Genomic DNA, 13121 nt, shown 5'->3' with positions numbered 1-13121 from the left:
TGTGGTATGAGTCTAAATCTGTGCCTGATGAAGGCTGTCTTGTGAATCTGTCCCTGTGTCTGCATGCTGTCTGTGTGTGTCTGTCTGCCATATGTATGACACTGTCTCTGTGTGTGTCTATCTGTGTCTATGTGTCTGTCCCTCACAAAGGGTTGCTCTGTACTTTACTGAACAGCATAGAAAGCTGGAGAAGGAATGGGATACTTGACAGAAATCTTTAACAAGAGTTTACAGGGATTAAGTCACTGGCTCCAACTGATCCTACCTGACCAGATAACAAATACTGTTTATCAACCAATCTCCATAAGTGGGTGCTTTCAACCTGTATGGTAGATCTTAGGGAGTTGCTTCTAACTTCTGTATTTGTTGCTTTCACCTAATGACTCATGTGCATTACTCTGGTCAGGGGGATAGAAGAGTATATAATTTAAGATTGCAGCTATGCATTAGCTAAGGTTGTAAAAGCTGATTTCGTGGGAACCCAAGGCAAGGAAAGTTGATGGTTACATTGTTCTCCTAAAGGCAGGTTAAACAAACAGTTTGAGTACACAGGAGGCTATCAGTCTTGAGTCTTAAGTGACCTCAAGGTGTATTATTAACCGGCTGTGAGGTCCAGTGAAAGTTCCATTCTCTTAGAATGTAAGAGATATTTTCAGAATGTTCAATCACCACAACTGGGCAACTCTGAAACAAAAAGAATCTGAGAGAAATGGAAGACTGAAACCAGAATGCTCACCAAAGCCAATGTACAGGATCCATAACAGGAGCCAGTGAGTGTCCATCAGCAGGTGAATGGACAAATCAGACAACAGAAACAGGAGCAGAGGACTTCTAACCAAATATCCAGCCAGGCTCCTGAGCCTGCTTGCTGACTAGGCCTTAGCCATAGGCGATACAGATCTGAACAAACACTACCTATTGCTGACAGCTTAAGGACCATCTCTAGGAAGACCCTAACCCACCTTAGGGTACCTGTCGAAGAAAATTTCAGGCTGCTAAAAGAAGTTACTTTCTTTCCAGCTGGGCCCTGTCTGTCTCCTAGTCTGGGGGGGGGGGGGGGGAAGGGGCGCCTAACTTCACAAACACCAGTTAGCAAAACCAGGCAGATTTGACATGAGCCAACCCTGCCTTCCCAAAGTTTGTGATTTTCAACTCCATAACCCCACTGAGCATCTGCATACTTCCTTGTTTTCTCATTCTTTCTTGACACATTCAGCCAGTCAATTCTATGGAACCAGAAGCTCGGTTCAGTTCATGCTGGAATGAGTTGAAATGGAGGAGTTTTCCCGATTAAAATCTACTTTATTATCTGTGTCTGTGTTATCTTTGATGTTATACACATGAATAAATCTCAAAGAATGCACTGAGTACAAAAGCATACTGGAACAAGCCTTTAATTCCAGCACTCTTGAGTCCGAGGTCAGCCTGATCTATACAGCAACTTCCAGGCCAGCCAGGACTGAACAGTGAAATCCTATGTTAAAAAAAGAAAGGAAGAATATGTACTACATGATTCATTATAGACTGTCCAAGAATAGTCAAATCTAGGGCTGGGGATATGGCTCTTATCTCCCTGATGATGGCACATACCTTAAATCCAGCACTCAGGAGGCTAAGGCAGGCAGATCTCTGTGAGTCCAAGGCCAGCAGAAAGCTCTAGGACAACCAGAGCTACATGGAGAGATCCTGTCTCAAAACAACAACCAGTCTATTCAGTAGGCTTTCCCCAAAGGATACTGCTCCCTTGATGAAAGGGGGCTCGAGACATACATCTGCTGCCAGTGTCTTCTGCTTTTGCTTTTCCTTCCTAAACCAGCTGATCAAATGAACTAGAAGTTTATACTTTCCTTATCCTGAGAAACAAGGGAAGGGCCTCTGGGTAACAGACAATTAAGTAACTTTTAGGTCAATGATTTCAGTCATCAAAGTGACAAACACAATCTCAACTGCAAAATAAGGTAGACACACACATACTAAGTATGAAAATTTAGTATATACCACAACATGTGGTTCAAATCAGTACAGTCAGTAGATAAGGGGCAAAATTAACACTGTAACCTTATAACACATATATTCTTATTTCAAAACATAAAGCCCACCAAAATGCTAAAATGCAACTCTTAGAATGCATAGGAATAATCTTCCCAAGGATTAGTCTGAAAGTAAAGACTGCACTGGGGAGCTGGCTCACTCGATAAATTGCCTGCCATGCACAATAAGGACCAAGTGGAGATCCCTAGGGCCCATGTAAAAACTCAGACACAATGGCATATACCTGTAACCCCAGCACTGGGTGGGGCAGAGACAGACAGATCTATGCCATTCATTGGCCAGAGCTTAACTGACCAACGAGCTTCGGATTCCGTGAGATCCTATCTCAAAAAATAAAGGCGGAGAGCGATCAAGAAAAGATACCTGACATCTCCATGCTTCCATATGCACTCTCGGGCACACAAACACAAACTCACTCCCTCTCTCCGCCTGTCCCCCTGTCCTTCTCACCCTCTCTCCCCCCCCCCCCCCCCCCCCGTCTCCTCCCCCTAACAAGTGTCAGGAATAGCATCATAAACATTGACAACTTCCATTACTATGAAACGCAGCAAACAAACTTCACTGAAAGACATAGAACTGTTATGAGTATGACTTTTCTCTGCACACATGTCTATACACCACATGTGTGCAGTTCCCTTAGAGGCCAGAAGAGTGTCAGATTCCCTGGAACTGGAGGTACAGGTGGTTGTGAGCTGCCATGTAGATGCTGGAAATTGAACCCAGGTGTTAATATTCTGACCCGCCCCTTGAACTCCCACCCACCCCTTGGCTCCGCCCTGCCCTGACATAAAAGCCTCATTCTAAGGGAAAATGCCTCCCCTTCCTCTCTCTCCCTCGCTACCGCTTTTTCCTCCCACGAGGTCCGCACCCTCAATCTCTCTCTCTCCTTCTCTCTTTCTGTCTCTCTCTTCCCTATCTTTCTCTTCATCTCTCTATTATAATAAACTCTCCATGTGGATGCAGGGTCTGGGTTGTGAATTACTGGCCACCACTGCCACCATGCCAGCATGGTGTGCATCTGCTTAGCCCCACCCCTCCCCATGCAATAATTCATAACACCGGGTCCTCTGCTCTTACTGTCAAGCTCTTGACTGTTCAGCTACACAGTATGATTTTAATAGCAACACTGGAACCATTTTAATACAGGTTTAAAAAAAAAAAAAAGCACCCAAAGTGCAGCAGACTGTAGCCACACACAGCTGCTAAAGAGAATGAGGCAGATTGTTGTGAAACCACAGGTACAAAATGCTCACGTTAAGGCGTGAAGGGAGGGAGTGCTCACCACTAACGGTTTATGAATTAAACTGTTAGAACCAGTGAGACAGCTTATCAGCTAAAGGTGCTTTCTGCCAAGCATTAATAACCTGAGTTCAATCCCATGTGGAAAGGGAACTGACTCCCACAAATTATCCTCTGACCTCTACATGTATCCCATAGCACCAATACATGTACACACATACACAAACAAATGTAAATTTAAATAAAAAACAAAAGAGAAAGTAGGTCTGGCAAGGCACAAAGCAGGCTGAGTAAGGTACGCATGCATTCCCAACTCGGGTAGGAAGGTCATAAATCTGAGGCCATCCTGAGCTACAGAGATAAACAATCAGAAAGAGCAAGGGAAGGAGGAAAGAAGAGAAGGAAGAAAGGCAGGCAGGTAGGTGGAGCATGATGTAAGTTACTTCATTCATGGGAAAGTTTTGAAGCTCATTTCTCTTCACTAGAATGGTCCACTTCTAGACTAGTGTATTTTCTCTTGAAATGGAAAGTAGAACCTGCTTTGAAAGTATTTTAGATCCAAATCTCTCCCTTGCTCTCTGGTGCACAGCTCTAAAGATGTAATCAGTGCACCAGAAAGGCCTGGGCCAGAGCCCTCAGGGCAAATCTAGCTTTGCCTAGAGGCAACCCTATAACCTGCTCCTGAGTCAGGTGGCTCAATGATATGCATCCCTGCTCTGGGTTGAGTTTATTGTTTTCCTGGGAGATACAAACATTAAGCAATGGATTTTTGAATTATGCCTGAGCTGCTGACCACAAAGAAAACACACAGGGTGCTAGACAAACAATTGATGAAGGCATAGGACTACAGATATGGGGAACAGATGAAGTACTGAGTAAATGTTTACTGCTGATATGAGCATAGCCATGTCATGAGCCTTAAAATGCCTCAGACCCATGGTACTGGTAAGGCCTTGCCCAGGTCAGGCTTGGAGGAATGGCGAGGTCTTCTTCTGGTCCTAGTACAAATGCCAACAGTGTGTACTAAAAGTATCAATCATGGCTTCCTCCTCTGGGGTGACTCCAGTCTGAGACTGTTCTCTTACAAAGATCAGCTAACTTGACTCCTTCAGCAGTACATAGTACAACACACGGTGTGTCTGGGCTGCCTGTGTATTTTCAGAGAGAATGGCCCAACCAATTCCATCTTTTTTGTACATGTCTATGAGTCTGTCATTTCTTCGTTCCCTATCACTCCAATCAGGTCAATCCCAAAGCCATGCAGGTCACGGAATGTGGGTATCAGAGGCATCTGTTTGAGGGAGCCCCATCCCAGCTGAGCTAAGCCAAACATCCTGGAATCATCCTAAGAGTCCTCAGTCTCGCCCACATCCATCTGTCAGCCTTTCTATCAGTTGTTCCTCCTTCCAAAAGCATCCAGAATATGACGGATGTGCACTGCAGTTCTCACTTAAGACATCCCTGGCAGTGATAATCTTCCTCTCCTTGCCTCCATCCCTGCCCACTACAGTATGTTCTCCACAGAGAAGCTGTCCTGATCCTTTTAAAACCCATCAGGCAATTCATTCTCTAGCTCAAAATCCTCTAAGGACTCCAACTCATAAGAGAAAGGTTACAAGAGGGGATGGAGAGCTGGCACCATGGTTAAGAGTACTTGCTGTTCTTCCAGAAGACCCAGGTTTGATTCCCATCAGCCACAACTATCTGAAACTCCACAGGACCCAATGCCCTCTTCTGATGGGAACCTGGGGTGCATGTGGTATACAAACACACATTTAGGCAAACCACTCATACATATAAAATAATCTAAAATGTTTTGAAGTTATGAGACTATATCATTCACACACTCTTCTCCCTCTCAATGACTCTGTATTGCTGTTTATGGAACAGGTCCAGCAGGCTATGCTTTGGGGTGGGGGCCTTTTCTGCCTGGGATACTGTTTCCTCAGACATCCTCAGGGCTTACTCTTTCAACTTTTGCAAGTGTTTGCTGTAGATGTGTCTTCTCAGTGGGACCTTCCCTGGTCACCCTCCCTACAAATCACATATTGCATGACAGGTATGTGGCTCGTTTCCTGTCTGGTTTCTGAGAGCTCCAGTTGGTTTATTTACTTCTGTACTGACCCCACTTCTATAAATGAAGCAGGCACTCACTAAAGAATTCTGGGTGAATGAATGTACAAATCTGTAAAATGACATGAAATCAACTCATCTGAAGCAGAGGGACCAGCATGCTCAATGGCCCTGAGGAAGGAGAGCACAGAGGAAGGCAGAGTCGGATGAAGTGATGTTGGGGCACAGTTCAGAACAAGCAGGACCCTGCTAACTGGGTAAGGTCATTATCAATAGGAAACTATTAAGCCTGTTAAAGACATGATCCATCCAGTCTTTTACAAACTTCTGGCTTCACTATGACATACATATTAGAAGGAAGAATGACCAAGGAAGCCCAGAAGGCAAACTAGTGCCTTAACTCTGATCACACCTGACCTCACCTTGCACTGAGAAACCAGAAGCAGAGGAAGAAAAAAAAGAAGAGGATTCCAGAAATACTTTGGGAGGAAAAGTAACAGATCTAGGTAACAGACCATATAAATGGAGGACTTCCAAGACCATGTCTCCCTGTTTTCCTGTGAACTGATAACCAGAGATCACTGTACTGAGGGGTGGACAGCAAAGGAAGAACAGGCTAGGGTAATCTTTAGCAAGGGTTAGCAGTAGGGCATCTGAGGCCATTCTGAGACATCTGAGTGGAGATTTCTAATTAGACAGATGTTCAGTGGAGAGTCAGCGGATCATAAGAAGGCATAGTAGGTAAAACATCACACTGTATGTAGATTTGTACCTTGTGGCTGATAGAAACCTGGAAGACTTTCAAGTGACAGGATAATATTTGTGATTATAAAAATGACCCTGACCAGCAGGCAGAATAAAGATATGTATTCAGGGACTGAGGGAGGGAGGTGAATAACTGGGCTGTGCTGTGGATATCGCTCTGTATAAATAAAATGCTGTTTGGCCAGTGGCCAGGCAGGAAGTATAGGCGGGACAAGAGAGAAGAGAATTCTGGGAGGTGGGAGGCTGGGACAGAGAGACACAGCCAGCCACCACCAGGACAAGGAAGATGTAAGGTACAGGTAAGCCACAAACCAAGTGGCAAAGTATAGATTAATAGAAATGGGTTAATTTATGATAGAAGAACTAGATAACAAGAAGCCTGCCATAGCCATACTTATATATTTATAAGTAATATAAGTGTCTGAGTGATTATTTTATATGTAGGTTGTGGGACCGCGGGGGCCTTGGTGGCACCTGGAGAGAAGATCTCCAACTACAGGGCTGTGGTAAAGAGAGAGCTCCCTTGTCACCAGCCATCTCCTGCACAGCTAATAGAGGAGTGCTGCTGGACCATGTCAATCCACCCACTTACATGCCTGAGGATAGAGTCCACCCTCTGTGGGTCTTGCCATCATCCCTCTGCAGAACCTCTCTTGCTGCCCTTTTCCACCTCTGGCAAGTTCCCCTAACATATTGCTCTGCCTCAATGTCCATGCTTCTTCTCATACCTGGCAGCCTCTGTGTATACCGTGAAGATTCACCCCCTCCACTGTGGAAGGAAAGCAGCCTTGACCTCTAGGAACCGGCTGGCTAGCATGAGCCAGGCCTTCATCTGAGGGCAGCTGGCTTGGCACCCACAGCAAGGCCATGGAGTTTTCCTGCTGGACATAAACAATCTTACAGAACACTAACACAAGGCATTCTGCAAGAGTAACAAGTGAGGCAGAATATGTGCACTGCTAAATTCTAAGCACAGATTAAAAACAAGATCACTGTCTTAGTTTGCTTATTGCTGTTGTGATGAAACACCATGACCCAAAACAACTTCAGGAGGAAAGGATTTTGTTTGGCTTACATGTCCTGATTATAGTCTATCATAAGTGAAAGTTGGGGCAGGCACCAAAGCAGAAGCCAAAGCTTACTGGCTTGCTCTCCATGGCTTGCTCTCCATGGCTTGCTCATCCTGCTTCCTTGCAGAACTCAGGACCACGTGCCCAGGAGTAGCACTGTCACTGGCTCATAGTGACATCAATCATGAATCCAAAAACTGCCCCACAGACTTGCCTACAAGCCAGCCTCATGGAGACATTTTCTCAATTGAGGTTCCTTCTTCCTAGATGACCTGAGCTTGCATCAAGTTGACAAAAAACTAACCAGCACAGGGACATTAATCAGTTCCACTCGAAGGCTTCTGTGGCCTCTGTTAAGCAGTATACTGGAGGGGGAAGAAAGTCAAGTTTGAAAGTAGATATAGTTGTCATGAAGTTTAGTCCCAGCTACTCATAAGACTGAGACAGAGGACAGGAGTTCAAGACCTGTCTGGGCTACAGAATGAAATCTTATCTCAAAGACAAACACACCAGGTGCTAGGGAGATGGTTTAGTGGGCAAAAGTGCTTGACACACAAGCATGAGGGTCTGAGTTTTAACCCCCAGGACCCAGAACACACACAAACAGCCAGACACCTAGCATGAGTATCTATAATCCCAGTGTTCCCAGCAAACAAAGTTCTTCCTGTGTAAACAAAGTAGATGGCCTGAGTTTAGATCCCCAACACTCATGGAAAAGGCCAGAAACTGCAACTGCCACCTGGTTCTGGGGGAGGCAGAGATAAGTAGACCCCTGGTGCTCACTGGCCAGAGAATTTAGCTAAATCTGTGAGCTCCAGAGTCAGCGAGAAACTCTTCCTCAAAAAATAAAGTGGACTAAAACAGAGGAAGCCACCTGACATCCAACACTGATGTCCACATGCACATACATGTGCACATGTGCCAGTACACAAATGAGCACACACACACACATGCATATGCACGCATGTGCACAGACACAGACACAACCAGAATTTTTTTTGAAAAGAGTAAGTGTGAGTTGTCCAGAGAAGCATACTATATGGACAACTTGTTAGGGGCACAGATAGGGCTAGCAGATACAAATTCACAGTAGTATCAAGTTGCCCTACTATGTGTTTTACTAGTATTCCAAGAAGAAATGAAAACCAGAAGTTGTGACATTTCTCTGAGATCCACCATACCCAGCAGGACCACTCCTTGCTATTGTCTGCCTTCTAACTACTCACCTAATCCACTGAAGAGGTCTACTAAGACCAAAGGACAAGAGAGATATGGGCACTGCCAATCAACTGCCGAAGGACGGACTATGAACTCTAGGTTCTGACTTGATGATAGAGAAAGCCATGGTCCTGAGGAAAGTAGGCAGAGCTCCAACAACTAACTGATCAAGCCAACACAAAAGAGGAATGCTGTACCCCAGGATGGAGATCCAGGATATCCTGGTGCGAAAGGGTGGTCACAAAGGATTCCCTGGGTGCCTACAGGGACACTGAGCTCACCTAGAGACTGTATCAATTAAGAAAGGTGCTCCTTTCGGCACCACATAGTCCAAAACTGCAACAACACAGAGGTTAGTGTGGCCTTTGTGCAAAGAGGACACAAAAAGCTTTCAAGTGCTCCATATTTTATACCTTTCCTATAAAGGTTGTCTGACAAAAACCAGCTGTGGGATTTGGAGATGTTGCCCCAAGGCCCATGCCTAGAAAGAAGAAATAAGGGAGAATAGAAGAGGTGAGCCATGCCCCCAAATCTTCAAGGAATCAGTTGAGTAACTGGGAAAGGATAAACAACAGCTATTGGGGAAGTGATCCAGCTGGATATAATGAACCTCAGAAAATGGGAAGGGTGACAAACAGACGGAGAACACACATCTCCAACACCTCATCCTTGGGGATACTAGATGAGACACAAGAGGAATCACTTAAGACTTCAGGACAAGGACATCCATAGGGAAGCATCAATGTCCAGGCACAGTGAGTGGCTACAAAGAGGCTGATGAACTGAAGGGGCTATTGAATATGGAGCACTCATCTCAGAGGAAATAATGCAGCTATGGTGGACACTGGGGCATGGTAAGCAAAAACCAGAGCAACTGGGATCAAGCATGATGATCCTGAGGAGAAGACATGTGTGGCTATAACAAAGGAATTGGGCTTAGCAAACAGCAAGGCTGCAGCCTAAAACCATTGGAAAACACAGATATTTGTAAGACGATTCATTGAAAATAACTTTATGGTTGGGGCTCACCACAACATGAGGAACTGTATCAAAGGGCAGCAGCATCATGAAGGTTGAGAGCCACTGCCCTACACTATCTGCTGACATACACAACATGAATAAATGTAATTTTTAAAAAAATTTCAGGGCTGGAGAGATGGCTCAGAGGTTAAGAGCAGTGACTGTTCTTCCAGAGGTCCTGAGTTCAATTCCCAGCAACCACATGGTGGCTCACAACCATCTGTAATGAGATCTGGTGCTCTCTTCTGGTGTGCAGACATACATACAAACAGAACACTGTATACATAATAAAGAAATAAATCTTTAAAAAAAAAAAAAAAAAGCTTGTATTTGCCGGGTGGTGGTGGCGCAAGCCTTTAAACCCAGCACTCGGGAGGCAGAGCCAGGGGGATCTCTGTGAGTTCGAGGCCAGCCTAGTCTCCAAAGCGAGTTCCAGGAAATATGCAAAACTACACAGAGAAACCCTGTCTCAAGAAACCAAAAAAAAAAAAAAAAAAAAAAAAAAAAAAAAGCTTGTATTCTCCACATCATAATACCTCTCTGGCCCCCAGCTTACTCCTCCTATTCCTGGGCAATGTCCTAATTGTTCTAAAGCCCACACTCCTCCCTTGTTCTAAACATTGTCTACTCCCTTGTTTCAGTCTTTTCTTGCTAGTTTAAACGTCCCTGTATAAATTTCAAACTCTAAAGACGCTGCTGAATCTCCAAGAGCCCAACACTAAATGATGAGTTTTTTCCTCCCAACTAGGCTGTGAGTCGTCTGGTCGGTCCAAACCATGTCTGTTTTGCTCCTTAAGTATTCAAAATCACTGAAACCCTACCAGTTAGCTCAAAGTAAAGGCCTAGCACAATGTAATGTCTCAATAACTTCGTTTCAAGAAAAAAAATTAATGAATGACCCACCACCATCACTGCGTAAATACTGTGGCATGTGGGTAGTACTGACTCTACAAACACACACTGCAGAGCCCACCTACCATCTATCCTCACAGGCCTGAGTTTCAAGTGCACATTGGGGAATCATGACCAATTTTAATAGGACGCAACCTAAAGCAAAGAAAATTTGCATTTCCAACCCATCAAAGCTGTAGTTAATACCTGAAGGCCAAGATCAAGTAAGCTTTGTTCAGCTCCTCACTCCCAGTCGTGGTACCCCAGGTTCACTCACACACACGCTCGGTAATTATAGCTTAAATGAACCCCTCCCTGCTCCGTGCACTTCCCAGGTGTCAAGTGAGGGCCGCTCCAGGTGGGTGCGGCGGTTCCTTCCCAGTGTCCAAGCGTGTGCCTTGGACAGTGGCCCGCTTGCCACCTAGGCCCGGGACCCCGACGCCGATCCTGAACCCTGCGCCCCCAGGCACCTCTTGCAGAGAGAAGCATCTTCGCAGGTGCCGCGCACTCCCTCGTCATCAATGTCAGAGTTCGAAGCGCAGGAAGAGAACGAGGACTCCCTCGAACTGGTGGCCATGGTCGTGGGATGTTCTGGGGTGAGGCACCCACCAGGGACATGGAAACGGAGGCGATGAGCAGTGGGAGACGCGGCAAAACACAGACACAAACCAGAGCAGCAGAGACACGGCGCGCTAGGCGGGCGCAGTCCAGTGACGCCACCCCCGCGGACCGCCCAGACATCTTCCTGCTGATTGGCGCCTGGGTCATGACGTTTCTTAGACCAGGCTCCTCGCCAGTCAGACCACGGAGCAGCTCTTTGGAAGGCTCTTGAGGCTCCGCCTACACAACCCGGAAGTTTCTAAAGAGAGCCCCGAGCGTCTGGGTGGGCCGCGATGCTCTCTGGGAAATGTAGTATTAGGTGCTCTGAATTTTCCTTTTGCTTTTTTTGCTGGTCAGGAACTTTTATAAATACGGTAAACTCAGAGCAGAAGTGGGAGCAGGATCCTTAGAACTGGGATGAAGAGCAGAAAATCCATACAGAAGAAACAAGTTTAAAGTTTTTACTTTCTGTCCTGGCTCAGGACAATGTAACAAATTTTAGAGGGCGTTAACACTGTACCAGGTTCCTTGCCTTTGAGATGTTAGGAAGTGGCTAGGGATGTATGTAGCTCAGAGCGTTTGCCTGTGTAGGGTTCTCGGCAACGTAGGGGAAACGTTGTAAAAAACAGCACGGAAAACTGTAACCGTGACAGTAAAGTGGGGCTAGCGAGTACAAAAATTCCTTGACCTCTGTTTCAGAAACAACGGATATTCCGTGAGATATTTTTACATGTTTATGTTCAAGCCAAGCAAAAATAATTTTAGATAACAGGTATGTAATAAAAATAGTACATGGGACCACCGCCCTGGCTCAGTGGTAGAGCACTTGCCTAGCAAGCTCAAGGCCCTGGGTTCGGTCCTCAGCTCTGAAAAAAAAAAAAAAAAAAAGTACATGGGAACAATACTATTCTTAGTACATAGGAATCAAGGTTTAGATGACATAAAACGAGGGAGGTGGGAGAAGGAGAGAAGCCAGTGAAACTTGAGAGGGAGTTCAGGTTCTCAAATGAGTTTCATAATTGTGCATATTCAAATGTGTATTACAGTATTTCATGATGCATCACTATAAAACACTTTCTAAATAAAATCGAAGGAGGTATGTTTCATTTTGTCTGTTATTTGTTAGTGAGTAAATGATAAGCTCTAGTTTTATGAAGTTTGAATCATGCCCATAAAAATTCTGTGGAGATAGGGCAGTGATAAACCTTTGCCCATCCTTTCCAAGGTTTGGGGTCTAAGACCAGAAAAACACACACACACACACACACACACACACACACACACACACACACACACTCTCCCAGCTTCTTGGAAAGATTGAGTAATAAGGACGGACCCCTTGAGCCTCGTATTGGAGGTCAACATGGATAATATAGCGAGACTCTATTTTGAATTTTTAAAAAGTGTAAATGGTTTCTCCTATAACCCAGCCTGGCTTATAACTATGGCCAAAAATGACCTTGAACTTCTAATCCTCCTGCCTCTGCTTCTCCAGTATTGGGATTGTAGAAATACTTCACCACAAGCAACTTGTAAAGTGTTGAGGCTCAAACCCAGAGCTTTGTGCATCTAGGCAAATACCATACTGAATTACATCCTGACTCAATCTTTTAAAAAGGAAAATAATAAATCAATATATGTGTTAGTATATTTAGTTTTACTTACAATTCACTGAAGACACAATCACTGATACTTCAAGGGGGGTGTGTGACAATAAAAAACAACTGGAGTTTGAAATGTAGGAGATAATCCTGAGGTGTTATGATAAAGTACCCTGACGAGAGCAATTTAAAGGACAAATACTGTATTTTGTCTTACACTGTGTTTTAGTCACTGTTCTATCACTGTGAAGAGACACCATGACCAAGGCAGCTTATAAAAGAAAGAATTTAATTAAGGGCTTGCTCACATTTTTAGAGGATGAGTTCATGGCTATCACAGTATCGAGCAAGACAGCATGTAGGCAGGCATGGTGCTGGGGCAGTAGCTGAGAGCTTACATCTTATCTGAAAGTTGAAGGCAGAGAGAGAGAGTGTGTGAAGGGGAAGGGCAAGGAAAGAAAGAGGGATGGATGGAGAGCCAGTGAGTGACTGAGAGAGAGAGACTAGGCCTGCTGCAGACTTTTGAAACCTCAAAGCCCACCCCAGTATACATCTCCTCCAACAAAGCTTCACTTCCTAACCCCTCCCAAAA

General features: G+C 45.0%; 1 protein-coding gene across 1 annotated transcript in view; it reads right to left on the bottom strand.

Annotated features, from left to right (window-relative positions):
* Window positions 1-11050, bottom strand: part of Lcmt1 (leucine carboxyl methyltransferase 1) — a 48808-nt gene extending 37758 nt beyond the window's left edge. The window contains exon 1 of the mRNA XM_036175828.1: window positions 10799-11050. Coding sequence (XP_036031721.1) covers window positions 10799-10905 — 107 coding nt within the window. The 5' untranslated portion in view covers window positions 10906-11050. The remainder of the gene's footprint in view (window positions 1-10798) is intronic.
* Window positions 11051-13121: the final 2071 nt, after the last annotated feature.

The sequence above is a fragment of the Onychomys torridus genome, chromosome 1 (assembly GCF_903995425.1).
Source record: "Onychomys torridus chromosome 1, mOncTor1.1, whole genome shotgun sequence".
Lineage (NCBI taxonomy): Eukaryota > Metazoa > Chordata > Mammalia > Rodentia > Cricetidae > Onychomys > Onychomys torridus.
The sequence above is the reverse complement of the archived record's forward strand: the minus strand, read 5'-3'. Positions and strand labels throughout refer to the sequence as shown.